This window comes from Serinus canaria, chromosome 18 (assembly GCF_022539315.1).
Source record: "Serinus canaria isolate serCan28SL12 chromosome 18, serCan2020, whole genome shotgun sequence".
In the NCBI taxonomy this organism is placed as follows: Eukaryota; Metazoa; Chordata; class Aves; order Passeriformes; family Fringillidae; genus Serinus; species Serinus canaria.
Genome location: NC_066331.1, coordinates 10390016 through 10412071, shown reverse-complemented (window position 1 = coordinate 10412071; position 22056 = coordinate 10390016). Strand labels below are relative to the sequence as shown.

At 51.2% G+C, this 22056-nt stretch overlaps 1 protein-coding gene across 1 annotated transcript in view; it reads left to right on the top strand.

Moving 5' to 3' along the window:
* The window catches only part of SHISA6 (shisa family member 6), a 132729-nt gene that overhangs the window by 21657 nt on the left and 89016 nt on the right, over positions 1 to 22056 (top strand). The window contains exon 3 of the mRNA XM_050981415.1: positions 101 to 109. Within this exon, the coding sequence (XP_050837372.1) occupies positions 101 to 109 (9 nt within the window). The remainder of the gene's footprint in view (positions 1 to 100; positions 110 to 22056) is intronic.

Genomic DNA, 22056 nt, shown 5'->3' with positions numbered 1-22056 from the left:
GTCTGAGGGACAGCTGGACACAGCTTTGCCCTGCCCATGGGGACACAGGTCCTGCAGGTCGTGTCCCAGCTCCATGTGTGGTTTGTGCTGCTCATCACAGCTGGGGGAAGTTTCTCACAGAACTGCAGGCTCAGGGGATAAAGCAGTGAGTGTTGAAATGAAAAGATGCTGAGCTCTTGCTTGGAGCAGCGGGAGAGCAGCAATTCCAGCCCTGTTCCCAGGGGACAGGCTGAGTGCAAGGAGCTGCTCAGGGTGGCAGTGCCACCTCCCAGCCTGGCTGACAAGGGCCACACCTGCCACATCCCTGCCAGGACACCCAGTTAGGCAGGAATTGTCCCCTGGCAGGGTGGGTAGCCCTGGCACAGGGTGCCCACAGCACGGGCAGGGCAGCATTCCCATGGGAATGTCACATTTTCCTCTTTCCAGCTGCATGTTCAGCTGAAGGAAAGGGTGGTGGGACCATGGGGACAGAGGTGGGCAGGGCAGCATTCCCATGGGAATGTCACTTTTTTTTTCCCCCAGATGCACATTCAGGTGAAGGAAAAGGTGGTGGGATCACGTGGGGACACAGAGATGGACAGGGCAGCATTCCCATGGGAATGTCACTCATTTTTTTTCCCCAGATGCACATTCAGGTGAAGGAAAGGCTGGTGGGACCACGTGGGGACAGAGGTTACCTGGAGCAGTCCCTGCTGGGCTGGCTGGGTGTGAGCAGAGGGGCAAACAGAGAGCAGAGGAGCTGCAGGGCATGGCCAGCTCTGGCCACCATGACCTGGGACAGACATCCAGGAAAGGGTCATGGAATCCTGGAAGGGCTGGCTTGGAAGGGAATTTGGTCCTGTCTCAGCTGACTTGCCATCACTCCAGGGGTTCATTGGGAATGGGAACTTTGATCTGGCTGCTGAGCTGGGAACCAGGGCAGGGACAGAGCCAAGGACAAGGCCATGCACAGCTGCTGCTCAGGACAAAGAGGGTAAAAAACAGGAGGGTAAAAAGGGGATAAAAACCAACGAGGAGGATTCCCAGCAGGTCCCCAAAACCCCCCACAGGTACCACAGGGAACGAGAGGGTAAGATCCAAAAAGATTCCGAGTCTCTGAGCATGATGTCCCGTCTCAAAATGATTTAAGAAAGGATCTGGACACTTCAGCACTTCATAAACTGCAACAGGCACCATCTCCAGGCACAGGAAGTTCTGCCAAGAGCTTTTCCCTGCCTTTCCTGACCTCAGCAGGATTTGCCCCTCAAGTCCTGGCTTTTCTTTCCTGATTGCAGCTCCCTTTGAGATGGCACTTTTTGGAGTTGCTGTTCCCAAATCCTTTGCTTCCCAGAGGAAAGCAGGAACCATGAATGATTCCTTGGAGGGTGTGAAACAGAGCAACTCCCATCCTTGGACTGTGAATTCCACACACCCATTTATTTACTCACAATTATAAACAGAGCACTTCATAAATATTCATAAGGAGCCTCCCAAGGCCCAGCTGAGAAAATCAGTGTTATCACCATTTCCCAGTTCTCAGGCTGAGGCACAGGCAGACACTGCTGGAATTGGGCAGTTTTACACAATTCCTGTCTAAGTTTGGCTCAAAATCCCCCAATTCCTGAATCCCACTCATGTTTAGCAGGGAAATGTGCAGTTTTAAAGAATTCCTGTCAAAGTCTAACCCAGGATACCCCAGTTCCTGGATCCCCCCCCACATTTAGCAAGGAAATTTTGTGCAGTTTTACAGAATTCCTGTAAGGTTTAACCCAAGAGCCCCCAGTTCTTGAATGCCCCTCGTGTTTAGCAGGGAATTGTGCAGTTTTACAGAATTCCTGTATGGTTTAACCCAAGAGCCCCCAGTTCTTGAATGCCCCTCGTGTTTAGCAGGGAATTGTGCAGTTTTACAGAATTTAACCCAAGAGCCCCCAGTTCTTGAATGCCTCTCATGTTTAGGAGCCTGGCTGGCTCAGCTGTCCCACTGAGCTGGGATTTGTGGTTCCAGGCTCTGGATCAAGCTGATCCTGGCAGAGATCAGGGTCAGTCCCCCCTGAGCTGTGGTGGGGGATGCTCCCCTTGCAGCCTGGCCCCCCTCAGCCCCTGAGGGCATTGAAGAGGGTCCAGAGCTGCCGGGTAGGGCCAGGGGTGATGTGCAGACCTAATTTCCCTGGAATGGTGTCTGAGGAAGCTCTGGACAGCTTTAGCTGTGCACAGCTGACCCTCCAAGGGCTCTCTGATATCAGGGAATGTTTATCTCCAGCCTTAAATCCCTGCTGGGACAGTCCCTCCTCAAGGTTCTCCCTCCACCCGAGAGAAGCAGGTTCTGCCTCCCTTCTGCTGATACCCTTGGAGCCTGGGAGGTGTGATCAGCTCTCCCCGTGCCCTTAATCACTTTCCTTAGCCTATATAATTAAATTCCATCAGGTATTGCAGCTAATTTTTGAGGAGCTCCTGAAGAACAAAAGCCAGTTCGGTCGCAGGTGAACAGAACAAATTAATTAGGAGGGGAATATCAGGCCCTCTCTAAATGAGATTCCAGCAGAAGCAGCACAGCTTGGCTGGGCTCCCCAGCCCCTGAGCTCACTTCCAGGGGTACAAAGTGTTCAGGGAGGGGATGGGGCCTGGAGCAGCCCCTGCTGGAGCCACTCCTGGGATACATCCCAAAGCAGGGCACAGGGAGCTGCTGCTGGAATCTCATTTAGAGAGGTGTAGGGGGATAGAATATAAGAAAAATAAAGATAGTGCAGAAAGCAATCTCACCCCTAAGGAGCTGCAGCTGGGTTAATTATCAAAGATTAGGAGCAGGCCTGACTTTAAGAGGCCACAGCTGTGACCAGTGAGAAGAAGAGTGCAATAAAAGAGTGGGGTGGTGGTGAGAAGGGAACTGGGGTCAGTTGGTCACTATGTGAAGAGGAAGGAGTCAGTGCTCTGAGGAGCTGCCCACCAGAAACACCAAGAAGGTGTGAAACCTTTGTGATGAGGAGACAACAGCATGGAACCCCTGCAATCAGATGTCAACAGAGAGGGTTCATTAAATCTCCCTAGAGGAGAGGCTGGGCCAGCAGATTCCTCCAGTGTGCTCTGGGCATGGCTCCCTGTCCTACCCCTGCCAATGTCACCCCGATAAAAGTGACTGGGGTGCTGAGCATTCCAGGGATGGAGCAGCCACAGCTGCTCTGGGTGCCCCGTGCCAGGCCCTGCCAGCATCCCTGTACAAATCATGGACAGGACAGCACTGCTGGGAACGTGCCTGGAGGTGTTCATATTCCAGCATCTCTCTCATTCCATGGGTATGGCAATGGGAAGATGCCAGCAGCTCACATCCCAGGCTGCAGACACAGAACTCAATGGTACAACTTGCTTTAAAAGTTTCTTGACCAACCACACAAAGCAGGTTTGGGTCTGGAGCTGAGCCTCCCTTGCATTCCAAGATGCCCCAGTGTGAGTGGCAGGACAGGAGATGGTGCAGAGCACTCTGCAAACACCTCCTAGCCCTTGTGGCAGCTCCTGCCCTTGGGCTCGGGCTGTTCTCTGTGCAAAACAGCCCCAAAAGGATCACTGCAGCTCTGTCCATGTGTAAAACAGCCCCAAAAGGATCACTGCAGCTCTGTTAGGTGGGGAACAGCCCCAAAAGGATCACTGCAGCTCTGTCCATGTGTAAAACAGCCCCAAAAGGATCACTGCAGCTCTGTTAGGTGGGGATCAGCCCCAAAAGGATCACTGCAGCTCTGTTAGGTGGGGAACAGCCCCAAAGAATCACTCCAGCAGAAATGAGCAGCACCAGAAGCAGGGAGGCTGTGGATCCTCCAAAAAATAATATTTTTTTTTCCTTTTCCTGCAGAGATCTGTCTGACAATGTCTGTGCTGAGGAGCTGGATGTGAGGGCTCCTCCCTGGGTGCAGGGCTCTTTTCCCCAGGGCAGTTTGTGGCCAGGCTGAGGTCAGATCTCTCTTTTGCATCTTGCAAAAGTCTGTCCACGCCAGTCCCTGTCTGCCCTTCTCGGGGTGATGTAATCTGGGCTCAGTAATAACATTTCCAAGAGGTGGATAACAGCATTTTAGTTCAGCTCTAATAATTCTGTTAAAGCAGAGCTGGGGTTGTAATTGCAGTTTGTGGCCGAGGTTGTTCCATATGTGAGTTCTGTAGGATGCCTTTGTAATGAAATGTTCCCTCTGAGCTCCGTGCCCTGAAGAATTTGCCTTTTTTTTTTTTGTGTGGCAGGCAGAGCACTCTGCTCTCTTGTAACAAGAGGAGAGGGGGGAAAGAAGTGTGTTGTAATAAATGAGCCAGGAGTCCATTTTTCTTCATGAAGGAAAAGCCAAATCTTTATTGTAGAGGTCATATTTTATAGGATTATTATTATCATTATTATTATTATTATTGTCAGATCTTCCAGCTTGACAATACATTCCTACTCAGTTCACTGGTCAGTCCAGGGTATTTTGCATAGCTATCAAACTTCTGTGGTTTTAGTTAGTTTACACATTTTTTTTTTCCTGCTAATTCTCATGGGACAGATCTTATTGTTTATCCAGGTGCACTTGTTTTTCACCCCAGGAATAGATTGTTGTGTCAAAGAACTTTATTTTCAAGCTGTTTTCCTAGGAGAACTTGCAAACTGCCCTTAGGAGAAGTGACAGGCTGGATAATAATTTAACAGAGCAGGCCTGATGTCTTGAGGCCTTTTTTTTATAATTTCTCTAGCTGTTTGCACGAGGAGTGAAATTCCACCCTGTTCCAGCCTCTGCTGGGGGTGTGGAGCTGTGCTGATTTTCCTGGGACAGTGGCAGATGTCCGTGCCATGGCAGGGGTGGCACTGGATGGACTTTAGGGTCCCTTCCAGCCCAAACCATTTTGTGATTCTATAAAAAAACCCTGAAATCTGAAATAAAATGAAAACCTCTCCATCTGTGCTGGTTTCTCAAGGAGTTTTTAGCTCTCTCTCCAGGGCAACCGTGAGGTTCAGTCTGGTCTGGGGGAACATCTGGGAGGAGTTCCAGGAGCTCCTTCCCAGCCCAGGGCACAGGCAGCTCCAGCAGCAGCTCGTGGCTGAGCCCCCCTGGCAGCTCTGCAAGGACTCCCAGTGCCTCGGGGAGAGCACAGCTGGAGGCAGGAAGGAGGAAAACCTCCCCTCCAGTGGAGAAGGAAATGGGGAATTATTGAAATAAAATCCCAATATTTCAGGGTAGAACAGGCCTGGGCTCATCCAGCTCTTGCTCTGGACCAAAGGCAGCAGCTGGGGATGTTTCACCTCAGAGACACCTTTGGCTGGCTGGGAGTTGCAGTTGGGCACTCAGAATGAGTCCAGGCATGGTAGAAACTCAGTTTACCTCTGGTGGAAAGGGTTCAGGCCATGGTGAAGAGAAAGGGAGCGGATTCTGCTGGAGGGTTAAATCCAGAGTTTATTCCAGGGTGACAGAGCTCTGAACCTTGGTAACAGCTCCAACAGAATCCAGCACGGTCTCTGTGACTTTTAAAGGGAAGGGGGAGGGAGAGGAGAGGTGAGCCACCAACCAGGTGGGAGGGGGAGGGTCTCAGGGGACAGTGACACCTGGACAGGCCAATGACCCCAGGTCTGAGAAGCATCTTTGGAACTTCTGCCAATCCCACGATGCCCTTGCTGGAATGTGGAGCTTGACAGACAGCACTTAGGAAAGGGGGCAGGGGGAGGGGAAGGGACAGGTTGGTACCCCTGAGAGGAACTGGGACAGGATATTGCTTCACAGCACAACAGGGAAATTCCCTGTCTGTGCTCCCACTGCTCTGCTGGGCACCTGCATTTGGGATTGCTCGAAGGACCCCTTCAGTTCCAGTGGGAAACACTCTGCTCAGGATGGGATTGTGGCAAATCAATGGAATAGCAACACCTGGATTTGGCCCCCCAGCAGCCCCTAGACCCCTCTGAAAGGAAAAACTACTCCCAGAATTCTCCCAGAACTTTGCAAGGCTGAAAGAAATGATCACAAGAGAGCAGGAATTAAAAAAAACAAACCAAAAAGCAAAGGTAGCATCCTGTAATATATCAGTGGAAAGGGAAAACCTTGCTGCTTGAAGTCTGCAAATCTGAGTTTCTCCTGGGAAAATGTAACTCCTGTTCAAATGCTAATGGCTCGTCATCACAGGGATGTTTTAATTGAACTACAATGTTCCATAAGCAGGGGCAGAGCAAGGTTCAGAGAGCAAATGGCTGATGAAGAATCCTCAATCTGCCAGTAAATGTTTGCTTTTTTATAAACTTCCCCTTCTTGATCTGTCTTAAGCAGCTTCTCCGAAGGGAATTGTAAGAGGCAGCTGATTTCAGCTGGAGGTAGCAGCAATATTTGTGTGGCTCTTCTAGCCTGGTTTAAAACAGGGAATTTATGGCACTGCTGGAGCACAGAAATTCCTGGGACAAGAGCAAAAATCAGCTCATAGGACAGCAGAGATGCAGCACATTTTAGAGGAGTGATGGAGAAAAGGAAATCCAGCTGGGCATTGCAGCTCCAGAGCAGCTCTGGAGGCTCCTCAGGAGCAGCACAAACAATTCCAGAGCTCTGCCTCCTCTGCCAGGAACCCAGCAGAAGAGCTTGCAAGAGGGAGGTGGGAAGAGAAGGGAGAGAACCCACCATGTTTGCCATGGAAGCAGAAAATCCTTCCTTCTTTTTTCTGGATGCTCTTCTCAGGGAATTTCTGGGGGATGCCTCCACACTGGGAGGTTTTTGCCACCACCTCGCTTTGCCACAGCTGTGAGAAGAAAACTGGGAGCTGCCAGCACTGCCAGGGCTGTGGAAACCCTTTGTGAGTGTGTGCTGACATTTCAGGGAGCTCTGGGCTGACCCTGACCACAAAAAGCCTGTGTGGGAAGGGAGCGGGATGGATTCTCTATCAGAGCATTTGTCACAAGTGCCAGCACCTCCTGCCTGCCCTAGGAGCTCCTCTGAGGCTCTCCAGCTCCATCCCGAGGTGGCAGAGCCTGTGCCAGCCTCTCCTGGCCTGGCACCCGCTGGGGATGGGGCTGGAGCCTGCTCAGACCCCCTGGGGGAGAACAGAGGGGCTCAGGTGAGACTTCACCTGCACAGACCCCACCTGCAGAGACCCCACCTGCACAGACCCCACCTGCACAGACCCCACCTGCAGAGACCCCACCTGCACAGACCCCACCTGCACAGACCCCACCTGCACAGACCTCACCTGTACTGACCTCACCTGTACTGACCCCACCTGCACAGACCCCACTGCACAGACACCTGCACAGATCCCACCTGCACTGACCTCACCTGCACAGACCTCACCTGTACTGACCCCACCTGCAGAGCTGCCCCAGCACAGGCAGGAGCTGGAGCTGCTGCAGAGCCCAAAGGAGGCTCCAGGATGATGCCAGGGATGGAGCAGCTCTGCTGGCAGGAGAGGCTGGCACAGCTGGCATTGCTCACCTGGGCAGGAGGAGCTTTGGGAGAGCTCAGTGTGATCTTTCAGGACCTGAAAGGATCTGCAGGAAACGTGGAGAGAGAGAATTGCCAAGGGTTGGGGACAGGACCCAGGGAATGGCTTCCGACTGAGCCAGGGCAGGGCTGGATGGGATCTTGGGAATTGGGAATTGTTCCTGGCAGGGTGGGCAGGCCCTGGCACAGCGTGGCTGCCCCTGGATCCCTGGCAGTGCCTAAGGCCAGGCTGGACACTGGGAGCACCTGGGACAGTGGGAGGTGTCCCTGGACAGGGGGAGGTGTCCCTGGGACAGTGGGAGGTGTCCCTGCCATGGCAGGGGTGGCACTGGATGGGCTTTGAGGTCCCTTCCAGCCCAAGCCATTCTGGGATTCTGTGACATTTGGGGACCTTGGGGGCAGGTGGGTGCTGCCCTCAGGCTGTTCTAACCCCGGACCCTCTGCTGGGGCTCTGGGGACAGAGAGTGGCTGCAAGGGAAACAGGGAAGGTTCCAAAGCCTCTCTCATTCCCAAGGTGCTGCCAGAGAGCCTGGAATGGGGTGGGAACAAACAGCTTTGGGGTTTTTGTGCTTCTGCAAAGCAGAGAAGGGCTGTGGAGCAGCGTGGGCCAGGCAGGACAGAGCCCCAGCTGCTCCACCTGGAGCCTGGGTGCCCTCCTGGTCCTGCCCACCTTGCTGTGCCCCAGCCCAGCACCTTCTGCCAGCTCAGCTCAGGTAGGAAATCAGGGAAAATGGAATTTCCCTGGGATTCAGCTGCATCCCTACAGCCCCCAGGCCTCCCCCCTTCCCTCCCCCTGCACCTTTCTTATCTCTGCCTCTTCCTGAAATAATAGGAGCAGCAAAATTAACAACATGAAAAGGGGAGGAGATGATAAAGAGTATCTGAACAATCATCTGTGTCCTCATTTCAGAGCTCGGCATGGTAACAGGCAGGCAGGGTGTGCTTTTCTTTTTGCCTTTATTAATGGATTAAAATATTAAAGAGCTGGGTGTCTCTAGAACCCGCAGCGCTGTCAGGGACTGGGAGAGCTCTGAGGAGTCTTTAGAGGAGCACTTGAGGAGCTGTCCCAAAACCTGAGTTTGGTGGGCTGCAGCCTGGACAGGGGGACACTGGCACCTGGAGACAGAGCCCTGCCACAGGGGGACATTGGCACCTGGGGACAGAGCCCTGCCAGAGCGGGCACATTGGCACCTGGGGACAGAACACTGCCACAGGGGGACACTGGCACCTGGAGACAGAGCCCTGCCACAGGGGGACATTGGCACCTGGGGACAGAGCCCTGCCAGAGCGGGCACATTGGCACCTGGGGACAGAACACTGCCACAGGGGGACATTGGCACCTGGGGACAGAGCCCTGCCACAGGGACACCTCCTGGGGACACCTCCTGGGGGGACATTGGCATCTGGGGACAGAGCCCTGCCACAGGGGGACATTGGCACCTGGGGACAAAACCCCTGCCAGAGTGGGGACATTGGCACCTGGGGACAGAACACTGCCACAGGGGGGACATTGGCACCTGGGGACAGAGCCCTGCCAGAGGGGGACATTGGCACCTGGGGACAGAACACTGCCACAGGGTTTAAAATTAAATGTAAATATAAATATATAAATCTACCATATAGAAATATATATGTAAAAAGATATTTAAATAATTATCATAGTAATGCTATTCTATTATCAGTATATAATTATTCTAATAATATTATTATATTATTATATATTATATACGTACAAAGGGGAAACCACAACCCTCTCCATGTGCTGCTGTGTGTATGTTCTGTGTACATGTACTGTATATAAATACCTGTGGGGAGACAGCTTGAACACAAGTCCCTGAACACCCAGGGGGTCCTGGTGCCACCAGAGCCGTGTCCTGGTGCCACCACAACCCCAGGCAATGTTCACTGACGACGCTTTTGGTGAGTTTCTGTGGCGCACAGTGAGACGTGCTCGGAGTGTCCTCCTGTCCCCAGTGCCACCGGCGGCCTGGCTGTGACAGCGGGGGTGCATGTGCCATTCCTGTCCCCTTCTGTGTCCCCAAGACTGCTGTACCCCCTGCAGACACGATGTATGTGGAGATTCCTCCCTCACCAATGTACTGTATGTGGAGCTGTGTCCTCGTGCTCGCCTGGTTGAACACTCCTGTGCTGTTTCTGTGGATGACCGTGACTCACAAATGATTAAAAGACCTTGATATTTTTATTTTTTTAATTATTTTTTTTTAAATACATTTCCTGCACTTTTTCCAGTTCTCCATGAGTGTCATCCAAAGTAGTGTCGGTCCTGTAGAACTGTCAGAGAAGAAACAAATCTATGTATATTGTCTGTGTATGTCTGTGTGTGCTTAAATAAAGTTTAATGAGGCTGAGGCAGCACCCGTGGGACTTGTAATCCAATACCCTGTAATCCACTACCCTGTTATCCAAAACCCTGCAATCCCAGATTTGTGATCCAAAACCCTGAAATCCCAGATTTGTGATCCAATACCCTGAAATCCCAGATTTGTGATCCAATACCCTGTAATCCAAAACCCTGAAATTCCAGATATGTGATCCAAAACCCTGCAATCCCAATCCTGTCATCCAATACCCTGCAATCCCAGATTTGTGACCCAATACCCTGGAAATCCCACTCCTGTGATCAAATACCCTGAAATTCCAGTCTTGTAATACATCACCCTGAAATTTCAGATATGTAATCCAACATCCTACAGTCCCAAATTTGTAATCCAATACCCTGAAATCCCAGACTTTTTATCCAGTCCTGCAATGCCAGATTTGTAATCCCATCCCCACAATCCCAGATTTGTAATCCCATCCCTGCAATGCCACATTTGTAATCCAAATCCCTGAAGTCCCAGATCTGTTCTTCCACCCCTGCAATCCCAGATTTGTTACCCAGTCCCTGCAGTCCCAGATCTGTTACCCCATCCCTGCAGTCCCAGTCCAGCTCTGCACCAGGCAAGGGAAGCAGAGGAGCCTCAGGTGGGCTGGGAGCTGCACTGGTTCCAGGGAGGACCCAGGGGTGACATTTCACACAGGGTGTCCCCATCCCAAGGGAGTTTTGTGCTCATGTCCTGCCACATCAGGAGCGTTTTTAGGGTCAGGTAGCAAAGGTGCCCCAGGAGTGGTGTCCCCCAGGAATGGGGTGTCCTGGTCAGCTCCACCAAGCCCTGGAGATCCCTGAGCAGGGCTGTAACCCCAGCCCTCTGCCTCAGGCAGGTGAGTTATCCTCACCCCACACCCCTGAGGCACCTCCCAGCAGTTTGCTGGACAAAAGGGCTGCTCCCAGCTCCTTCTCAGGTGAGAACCAAACCTCCTCTCCTCCTTTGGCTGCAAAGGCTCTGCTCTCCTGTAGGGCTCCAAGGGTTTCCACACCTTTTCCTCAGCACATTTCCAGTCCCTGGCCAGGGGCAAATGGGCACTGGGAGTGCAGCCTGGTCATCCACCACAACCCTCTGTTTGGGGTTTCCAAACAGAACAAAAAGCTTTGTTCTCTCAAGAAATGAATATTGTGGCTGTTTCTAGACATCAGAATGGACCGGCCATGGAATTTACCTTTCAGCTGCCTGTAAATCCACCTGGCTTTTGAACAGTGCTGTCATGTTCATTTCCAGATTCTTAATGGCAAATTCCCCCACTGCTGGGTGGTGAAAGTGATGAACACCTCACACCTGCTGCAGGACCTGCTTGTGCTCGTGTGTGGCTTTGTCTTTGTCTGTGACATGACCTGATTGTCTGTCTGTGCTGTGACAGGGGCACATGGGCTGTCCCAAAGGACTGAGGTGTTCTGTCATGGGGATTGTGCCTGAAATGCTTGGATTTGGGGAAATACTGTGTGACAGATTTCCTGAGTTCAGCTTGAAGTCACCACCCAATACCTGTAAGAGAGCTTCAGCCAGGGCTTTAGATGAGTGGGTTCTGTGCTCTTTTCTCCTATTCCTGTTTAGGTGAGCAGGTTCTGTGCTCTTTTCTCCTGTTCCTATTTACATGAACAGGTTCTGTGCTCTTTTCTCCTGTTCCTATTGAGATGAGCAGGTCCTGTGTTCTTTTCTCTTATTCCCACTGAGATGAGCAGGTTCTGACCTGTATTCTCCTGTTCCCACTGAGATGAGCAGGTTCTGTGCTCCTTCTCCTATTCCTGTTTACATGAGCAGGTTCTGTGCTCTTTTCTCCTATTCCTGTTTGCATGAGTGGGTTCTGTGCTCTTTTCTCCTGTTCCCACTGAGATGAGCAGGTTCTGTGCTCTTTTCTCCTATTCCTGTTTAGGTGAGCAGGTTCTGTGCTCTTTTCTCCTATTCCTGTTTAGGTGAGCAGGTTCTGTTCTCTTTTCTCCTATTCCTGTTTACATGAGTGGGTTCTGTTCTCTTTTCTCCTATTCCTGTTTACATGAGTGGGTTCTGTGCTCTTTTCTCCTATTCCTGTTTACATGAGTGGGTTCTGTGCTCTTTTCTCCTGTTCCCACTGAGATGAGCAGGTTCTGTCCTGTTCTCTCCTATTCCTGTTTCCATGAGCAGGTTCTGTGCTTTCCCAGTTCCAGCCCTTGTGTTCCAGCCTCCCCTTCAGATAACCTCCCCCTGCCCTGTGCAGAGGGTTCTGCCCTGCACTACACAAAGCCAGTGAAGTTTCTCTCAATATTTCCCTGCACTGGGAGACACATTTTTGGTGTTTTCTCAACTGTGCTGTGGCAGAACTCCAAGTGCTGAGTAATGTTTAAGAGCTCATCTATTTTGGGCAGAAGGCAAAGCCGTGAGCCCTGCCAAAGCACCATGGATACCAAACCAGCAGTTCCACGTGGCTGCCATGCCCAGGCTGGGCAGGATGGGCATTTATGGCTCTTCCATGGCATCCCCTGGGCCACGCATCCCTGCCTGCCATCTGAGGGCTCTGAAGCCATTCCAGTGCGTGTTTCCCAAACCAGGGGTAGCTCTCTGCTGTCAGGATGGTCCAGGGGTGAATCTGGCTCCTCAGGCTGTGGTGAGGCACAAAGCAGGGCTCATCTCATCTGAGGTTAGGTAGGAGGAGGTTGGATGGTTGGTTCTGAGGTAGCAGCTTTTAATTCTGTGTGGAATAAACCACCAGCAGCTCTGAGGAGTTCACTGGGAGGGCACAGGGCACCTGAGCCCCCAGAGAAGGAGGGTGGATCCCACATTCCTGCGTGGGAGCAGCTCCTGCTGCTGCTGGTGCCGTGGGAGGGTTCAGTGCTCCGGGGACACACGTGGGAGACAGGAGCCAGCTCACCCTCTGGGATGTAAATCCTAGCTCCCTCAGCCTGTTCTGAGCATCCTGGCACTGCCTGTGTCCCACCCTGGCCTGGGCTGTGCCCTCAGGGCTCCCCAGAGCTCTGGCATCCACCCAGCCTGGAGGGGATTCACAGCTCCAGATTTGGGATAAACCCCCTGGAGAGGGAACACATCCACTCCACACTGCCCACCCCACGTCATAGTGCTGGGGTTTTTGGTAAAACCATGATTTTTATTTTGGTTTTGGTTGTTTTTTTACTCCCAGTCTCAGACCTTGACAATAGTTTCCCAGTGGGATGGAGCTCTCTGGGTTTCAGCAGTCTGGAACAGCAGCAGGAGCTCTGTGGAGCAGATGATAACTCGGATGAAAACCTCTGGTCAGCACTCAACAGCTTCTTTGTTTTCCTGGTAGCTCTGCAGGAGTGTGAAAACCAGGGAGGGTATTTTCTGCTTCCTGGTGAGGATGCTGCAAAGTGAGGATGCTGGTTGTTCCCCAGTCCCTGGCACAGCCCAGTCTCCTTTCCTGATGGGAGTAGCAAATGCAGATGAGGAGCAGGACCGTGTCACCAGATTTGGATCCCATAGTACCTCAGATTTTCCCCTGAAAGCCCCAAGAAGGATGCTGGAATATACACTTCTCCATCTGAAAAGGGAAAAAAAAATCAGATGCTAGCCTCTGGTCAGCACTCAACAGCTTCTTTGTTTTCCTGGTAGCTCTGCAAGAGTGTGAAAACCAGGGAGGGTATTTTCTGGGAAAAGCAGAATTTCCCAGCTGAGCTGAGTGCAAGGGCAGGGGGGTTCAGGCTCTTCTGCAGGGACATTTCACAGGGGAAAACAGAACTAGAACTGTTCCTACACTCTGCTCCTTCCCTGTGAGCTTTTGCCAGTCCTGGAGGAGCTGCAGAGGCAGGAAACCTCAGGAGGAGTCAGATGTGCCCCGAGCTGCCCAAGAAACTTCCAGAACTGGAACCTCTCCCTCTTGGTCCGAGGCTGTGTCTGGGCTCCCTGTCAGGTGTGCTCTGAGCCAGGGCATCCCCAGGAGTAGTTCATTTTCATTTTAATTTTTTCTTGCTCAGCCTTGCTCTGAGGATGTTCTGCAGTGCCAGCAGGCAGGAAGGAGAGAAAGGGATGAGCCACGAGGGCAGGGCAGGGGTTGTGGCTGCACAGTCCCTGCCCCCTGTGCTGGCAGAAGTTTTCCCAGCCCTGCTGCTCCCTCTGGAGCGATTCCTGCCCTGGCTGTGGAGACAGGAGCAAAGAGTCACTGCCCCAGGGCTCAGGCTGTGCCTGTGTGTGACCCTCAGAGCAGCTCTTGCTTTGGCAGCAGCCAGAACCCTACCAAAACTAATCAGAATGGGACACAAAAATTCACACACACCCATTTTAAATCAAATCTTTCAGAACTGCCGTTAAAATCGGTCAGAGGTTCTGTTAACATCTCTCATTTGTGCCCCCATCTCATCCTTACATTTACAGGACCCCATGGGGTTGGTCCTCCACACTCATTTTCACCTGCCAGCCCAGGTGCCAGATTTTCACCTGCCACCCAGTGCTCTCAGCCCAGGTGCCAGCTTTTCACCTCAGTGCTCCCAGCCAGGTGCCAGCTTTTCACCTCAGTGCTGCCAGCCAGGTGCCAGTTTTTCACCTCAGTGCTGCCAGCCAGGTGCCAGTTTTTCACCTGCCACCCAGTGCTGCCAGCCAGGTGCCAGTATTTGCTGCCTGTTTATTTATGCCCAAACCTGTCTTCCCCACTCTCCCTTAAATCCAGAAGTCTCTGCATCACCGGCTGCCAGCCGGGCTGGGGACCTCCTGTGCAGCACCAGGAGCAGGTCATTTCCCCCTGGGGTGGTTTGATCTCCCATCCATGGTGTTCCCTCACTGCCCATCCTTGGCTGCTTTCCCTGCAGGCTGAGCTGTCCCTGACAGGTTCTGTATTTCAGCACTGGCAGGTCTGGATGCAAACCAATCTCGGTGCTGATGCCTCAGCTGATGGAGAACATGGAGCTGCTGCAGGCTGGGACACTGGGGTGGCCCCACTGCCCCTCTGGCACAGCCCTGCTGCCTTGGGGCACCCCAAACTGAGCCCCTTTGGCAGCCACCACCTGGGGACCAGCGGGGCTGCTGCTCCATTGGCTGTAAATGTGATTCAGAGATGAGTGGGAGAGAAGAGATTTATTAATTTGCTCCTCATTAGCAGTTTGAGAGTTCTGATTCCTCCCCACAACCCTGCCCTGGCTCCCTGCTGCCATGGCTGCTTCCCCATTGCTTGGCTCGCAGCTCTGTGCTCCAGCTCCTTTCCCAAAGTGCTGCTTTGTACCCTTAATTTGTTATTTTGGGGTCTTATATTGCACCTGTCACAACTTCCTCGGCCCAGCACAGCCACAAAACACGCAGTGAATCAGCTCCAAGCTGGAATTTACTGCCTGCCCTCAGCATTAGTAACCCACACTCGCAGCAGACTCATTATTACAGGCCAAGGCAGGACTTGGAGGATCATTTTTTTCACACCTGCACCTATAACTTGCCGTGAATAGATTTGCAAAAATTGAGGGTTAGATGTGCTGGGTCCTTAAACACTTGTTAGAAATCCCATCACTGGAGAGCTGTGAAGCCTGAGCCCGCTGCATGCCAATGAATCACTTTCTGTTTCTCCTGGATCCTTTCGGATGATGTCCGCGCTGCCTTGGTGAAGATCACCCGCATCCCGATTCCAGCTGAATCCCAAGCCTTGCATATTCTGACACTGATTGTATTGCCTGGGAAATAGGATCACCGGGATGTGGAGGGGGGCCTGGGAGCCGTGCAGGAACATTCCATGACGCAATAGGACATTTCAAGCCTCTCTGAATTATTTAACCTCCCTCAGACGTGGCCCGGCCATTTCTCAGCAGAGTCTGGACAGCTCTGGTTTTTATAGCCCTGGGAGCAGCCAGGTGGGAGGAGAGAGGCAGGCCATGGGAAGCATTCCAGAGGCTGCAGTGCTGTGGGAAGGGCTGGGGGGACAGCAGCAAAATGCCCCCAGTCCCTGGTGTCCCCTTCTGCAAGGAGCACTGAGCCAGCAGAGCTGAAAGGGTCCTGTCCTGCTGCCCCAGGAGCCTGGGCAGAGCCTGCTGGGATGGGGCTCTCCAAGCCTGGTGGGAGCTGAGATGCAGGAAGCTCTCAGAATTTTGGGCCTGGGAATTAATTAATGAGAATTAAACCCAGGATTTGATCTGAGACCTTGGAAAAGGCTCCCAAACTCAAGTGACAGAAGCAAGAATGGGGATTTGGAGTTTGAAGCAGAGACACATTAGGCTAAGCAGAGGAAAGTTTAGAGTCTCAGAGTTTAAGATGTAGAAAAATAAAAGTAGTTGCAAAGGTAACTTGCAAAAAAGTAGTTGCAAAGATTTAGTGTGTTCTACTGTAGGTTTGTGGGCCAGAACATCATTGGCTAAGAAAGCTCACACTGTTGCACGAGTCCGTAATAAAAACATTTAAGGATTGGGTCAAAAGCATAAATATCCTTGTTAGCAGTGTTTTATTGGCCAATAAATGTGGCATTCACATTCCCAGGTTCTGTATTCAGGATTCCTTTGCCCTGGTTTTTCTCCTGGGAAGCTGAGAAGCCTCAGAGAAAAGGAAAACAATTCTTATCTCATTTGCTTCTCCTGTGCTGTGCTCCTGTGGAATGTGTTTGGGGATTGTTCACCCACAGGTGATTGTTCCAGTGCATTCTGCTGGGAGTTGTTTTCACTCTTTGGCCAGTCAGGGCCAGGCTGTGTCAGGGCTCTGCAGAGAGTCAGGAGTTCTCATTATTATCTTTTTAGCCTTCTGTCAGTATCCTGTCTGAATTCTTTAGTGTAGTTTAGTACAGCATTCTTTAATATCATATAGTATCATAAAATAATAAATCAGCCTTCTGAGAACGTGGAGTCAGATGCACCATTCTCTCCCCTCGTTGGGGTTGCCTGCATTTTCAATAAATAAATCCTTAAAAGATCTTGCAGCTAGGGCTCTTGTGACCTTCTGAGCCATGTGGTGAAGATGTGAGCCAAACTCACCCTTCCTGCCTAGGCAGAAGATAAGAAAAATAAATTGCACCATCTAAAGCAGCTCAGAGGTCCCATTCAAACTTCATTCCAAACTCCCACACCAGCCAGCATGTCCCACACTGTTAGCAGGGAGCACGAGGGATGGAGGCTGATCTGAGGCCCTGCCTGGAGCATTCTGTTCCTTGGAGCTGCAGGGAGATGGCCACAAGCTGGGCATGGAGCACCTGGAGATCCAGGAGACCCCTGGGGCTGCTCCAGAGCCAGCTCTCAGATGGAAAAAGGCTGCTCTGGCTGCTCCAGAGCCTTTTGTCTCCTGGGGATCCCACTGCTCACCCACCCACTGATTTGGGCATTTTTGACTCGGTCTGATCAAAGGGGCTTCCCTGGGGACAAGGACAGGCCTGGGGTTGTCTCTTCTTTCTCTCCTAGAGACAGTGGAAGCCAAAATCTTGTGTTTGAGGCAGGGAAGGGCTCCAGGGCCTTTCTGGGTGTGCACACCCAGGGTTAGCCGGGTGTTTGGGCATCTGGGAGGTCACAGGGCTTCTCTGGCTTTGTGTGTGATACACCCACAGCTTGAGACTCGCCTTCCCCACTGCTGAGGGTTCCACTGGAGGCTTCCCTCCAGTTCCCCTGCCGAGCTGAATCCCCCAGGTTTTCACTCCACTGATTCCCATCTGCTGCACCCAGCCCTGTGCTGAGTGCCATGGATGGGCTTCAATCATCATCTGGAGCTGCAGAATGGATCCCTCTTCTTTCTGTGTGCAATAACAGGGTGACAGCATGAGTGACAGTGGCTGAGAGCAGAAGAAAGGAGCCCTGCCTGTTCCTGGCTGCCCTTTCACAGGGAGTCTGTCAGCTCTGGGGGATGTTTTGGCAGATACCTTTGAAAGCTGAGCTGAAAGCTGGGGAAGAGCTGGCAGGTACAGCCCAGCTGTCTGTGAAACTGGAGCTGCAGCTGCTTGCCACCAGCTCCTCTTTGAAGAACGTGTTTTTCTCTATTTATGATCAAGAACCGTTGCATAAAGAGCCCTCATGATTTCTTGCTATGTGTTGCTGAGGCTCTCAGGCTGCTTCTCCCCCCAAAGAGGGAATTTAGCCTCCATGAAGGGTCACCCTGGAGCTGGATTATGTGCCTTTGGCAGGGCTGCATTCGCTCTTAATCCTGCTTGCCAGTTGCAAATAAGAAATTCAAATATTGTGAAAAGAACTGGAGACTCCTGGCAGCAGAGAGGGGACTTTGCAGAGGGATCTGTAATTCTGAACCATCTGTGATCTCTGCACAACAACATGGTCAGGGTTTGGCAGATGGAGAGCTTGAGCACTCCCAAAAATCCCCAAAATCTACTGCTCCAGCAAAGCCAGTGTGTTGGGCACAGTTTATCTGCCAAAGTTCATTAGGAGGAACTCATGATCCATTGTGAGTGCAGGTTCAGTGATGAGGGGAGAGAATGATGGATCTGACTCCATGCTCTCAGCAGGCTAATTTATTATTTTATCATACTGTATTATATTAAAGAATACTAAACTACACTAAAGAATACAGCAAGGATACAGAAGGCTAAAAAGATAATAATGAGAACTCCTGACTCTCTGCAGAGCCCTGACACAGCCTGGCCCTGACTGGCCAAAGAGTGAAAACAACTCCCAGCAGAATGCAATGGAACAATCACCTGTGGGTGAGCAATCCCCAAACACATTCCACATGGGCACAGCACAGGAGAAACAAATGAGATAAGAATTGTTTTCCTTTTCTCTGAGGCCTCTCAGCTTCCCAGGAGAACAATCCAGGGCCAAGGGATTTTTCAGAAAATATGAATGTGACACCCATCCATGTCTAACAGCCTGCCTGCAGGATCAGGGAGTGTGTGGCATTCATCAGGGGGCTGGAAAGAATTGATTTGATGTTATCCAGCAAACAGAGGCTGGATCAGCACTGAAACCATGTCCCCACTCCTCCTCCTGCTTGTGTGGCAAGGACCCCCTGGGTCTGGGTTAGAGTCTGGGACTGGGTCTGGGTCTGGGTTAGAGTCTGGGACTGGGTCTGGGTTAGGGTTGAAGTCTGGGACTGGGTCTGGGTCTGGGTTAGAGTCTGGATCTGGTCTGGGTCTAGGTTAGGGTTAGGGTCAGGGTTAAAGTTAGGTTTAACGTTTGGGGGTTTGGGTTAGGGTTAGAGTCTGGGTCTGGGTTAGGGTTAGGGTTTGGTTTAGGCTTAGTGTTTGGGTCCGGGTTAGGGTTAGAGTTAGGGTTAGTGTTCGGGTTAGATTTTTGTTCAGGGTTTGGGTAAGGGTTAGTGTTAGGATTCGGGTAATGGTTAGGTGCAGGGTTAGGGTTTGGGTTAGGGTTAGCTTTTGGGTTAGGGTCAGGCTTTTGGTTTGGGTTAGGGTCAGGGTTAGCGTTATGTTTAGGGTTTGGGTCAGGGTTAGCTTTTGGGTTAGGGTTAGGCTTTTGGTTTGGGTTAGGGTCAGGGTTAGTGTTATGGTTAGGGTTTGGGTTAGGGTTAGGGTTTCAGTTAGGGTTAGGGTTTGGGTCATCATTTTGTTTTGGGTGTGGGTGAGGTTTAAAGTCAGGTTTTGGGTGCCTTTTTTGGGAAAAAGGGCTTGTAGGAATGTCACAGAATTCCAGGATGGTCTGGATTGGAAGCGAAGCTAAATCTCATCTTGCTCCGCCCCTGCCATGGCAGGGACCCCTCCCACTGTCCCAGGGACACCTTCCCCTGTCCCAGGCTTCTCCCAGCCCCGATGTCCAGCCTTCTCTTGGGCACTGCCCGGGATGCAGGGGCAGCCCCAGCTGCTCTGAGAAATCCATCCCAGTCCCTCCCCACCCTCCCAGGGAGGAATTCCTTCCGATGTTTTCCTAAACATTTTAAAGATGAAAAATAAGCTTTCCTTCTCTTTTGATTTGCAAAGTTAATCTGGCAGGAAGTGAATTGAGGAGCTGGGGCCTGCCAGGACTTCCCCCAGGCACGTTCCAGGAGCTCCTGTTTAGCTGGCTGGATAAATCCTGCTGGGACATCTGTGGAAGTGTCTTGTGAAGAAGTGTCTTGTGAAGAAGCAAAGCTCTTTGATTATCCTGTTGCTATTTGTCAAATGCAAAGGACCGTGTAAAAATCATTTTCAGCCTTCAGAACTACTCTGCTTTCGCTCTGCTTTTGATGTCTGAAGAGAAAATAGCCCTGTGAAGCAACTTGATTTCTTCAGAGCTATTAACCAGTCTTCCAGGGTCCCAGGGTGACATAACAGGTCTGCTCTGACTCATTCCATTTAAGAGTGTCTCCTTCCAGACAGGAATAGCTCAGTGTGCAGCCATAAAAAACATGAATCAATTAATGTCTTCTATTAACTAGAAATGCAGATAAATCTCCTCAGTCGTGGGAATGCAAATTCCTGGCTCCTCTTCCTTCTCCCTCCCCGTGCTCTTTGTATTTGGCTTCTTCCTTAATTGAACTTTTCTGGGTGTTGACTCCAGGCCCACGTGGTTTTTTCTTGTGGGGGTTTTTTTGTGGTTATTTTTTGTGGGTTTTTTTGGTGGTTATTTCTTGTGGTTATTCCTGGTGGTTTTTTTATGGTGGTCATTTCTCTTCCAACTTCATTATTCTGTGATTCTGTGATGCTGAGCCAGCTCTGGGGCTGTGTGGGGCTGGGGCTGCAGGAGGCAGCAGGACCCCGTGGCAGGGCAGGCAGGGAGGGTGCACAGAGCAGGGGGAGCTGGGGAGCCAAAGAATCCCAGGATGGTTTGGGGTGGGAGGAACCTTAAAACTCATCTCATTGCACCCCTGCCATGGCAGGGACACCTTCCCCTGCCCCAGGGACACCTCCCACTGCCCAAGGGACACTCCCCCTGTCCCAGGGACACCTTCCCCTGTCCCAGGGACACCTCCCCCTGTCCCAGGGACACCGTCCCCTGTCCCAGGGACACCCCCCACTGTCCCAGGGACACCGTCCCCTGTCCCAGGGACACCTCCCTCTGTCCCAGGGACACCTCCCTCTGTCCCAGGTGCTCCCAGTCCCAGTGTCCAGCCTGGCCTTGGGCACTGCCAGGGATGCAGGGGCAGCCCCAGCTGCTCTGGGCACCCTGTCCACCCTCCCAGGGGAGAATTTCTCCCCAGTATCCCATCTCAATCTACTTTCCTTCAGTTTAAAGCCCTTCCCCCTTCTCCTGTCCCCCCATCCCTTGTCAATCCTCTCTCTCCATCCTTCCTGTAGCTCCTTCAGGAACTGGAAGGAAAAAAAACCCCATGGAACAAGGGCAGTGTTCCCTCTGTGTGAGCAGCTCTGGGAAAAGGGAATTCCAGGGGCACCTGCAGTGCCATGGGCTCAGCAATGCTGCTGAGCAGAATTCAACCCAGGCACAAAATGATTTCCTTCTGTGCCCTGGCTCTCCAGGTGCTGGGGAGAGGAACCCCCTCTGCAGGTCCTCTGCTCTTGGAGAGGAGATCTCAGCAATCCTGGGGTCACTCGAACACCAAAGCCTCAGATCAGCCTGTCTGGCAGCTCCTCTGCTCCTGCTGCTAGGTGATAATGACTTGGAGAACAGAATTAATTGGGCTGAACCCTTCCGTGCTCCTCGCATCTCTCAAGGTGGATTTTTCTCTTTTTACTTTTTTAATACTCAGGGAAAAAAAAAAAAGTTTCATCCTTTTCCCATGAAGAAATAGCAAGGAAAAGATTTGCCTCTATTTTATTAACCATTGAATTGCTTTCAATGGTTAATAAATTTAATTCTAATTTTATTTTTTATTTTATTTTTAATTTTAAATTTTAATTTTTTTTCTGTTGCTTTCAATCAGGATTTGGTGGGGCTCTCAGGGTGTCCATATTTTCTTCCACGTTTTAGTCTTAGGCCAAAGAGCAAAAGCTCTGAACATCCAAAACTTTTTTTTCCTCACATTTTAGTCTTAGACTAAAGAGCAAATGCTCTGAACATCCAAAACATTTCCCCCCTCACTTTTTAGTCTTAGACCAAAGAGCAAAATATTTTCTTCCACTTTTTTTTCCAAAACTTTTTTTTCCTCACATTTTAGTCTTAGACTAAAGAGCAAATGCTCTGAACATCCAAAACATTTCCCCCCTCACTTTTTAGTCTTAGACCAAAAAGCAAACTCTTTTTTCCCACATTTTAGTCTTAGACCAAAGAGCAAAAGCTCTGAACATCCAAAACTCTTTTTTCCCACATTTTAGTCTTAGACTAAAGAGCAAAAGCTCTGAACATCCAAAACTTCCCCCCCCCCCCACTTTTTAGTCTTAGACCAAAGAGCAAAATATTTTCTTCCACTTTTTAGTCTTAGACCAAAGAGCAAAAGCTCTGAACATCCAAAACTCTTTTTTCCCACATTTCAGTCTTAGACCAAAGAGCAAAAGCTCTGAACATCCAAAACTTCCCCCCCAT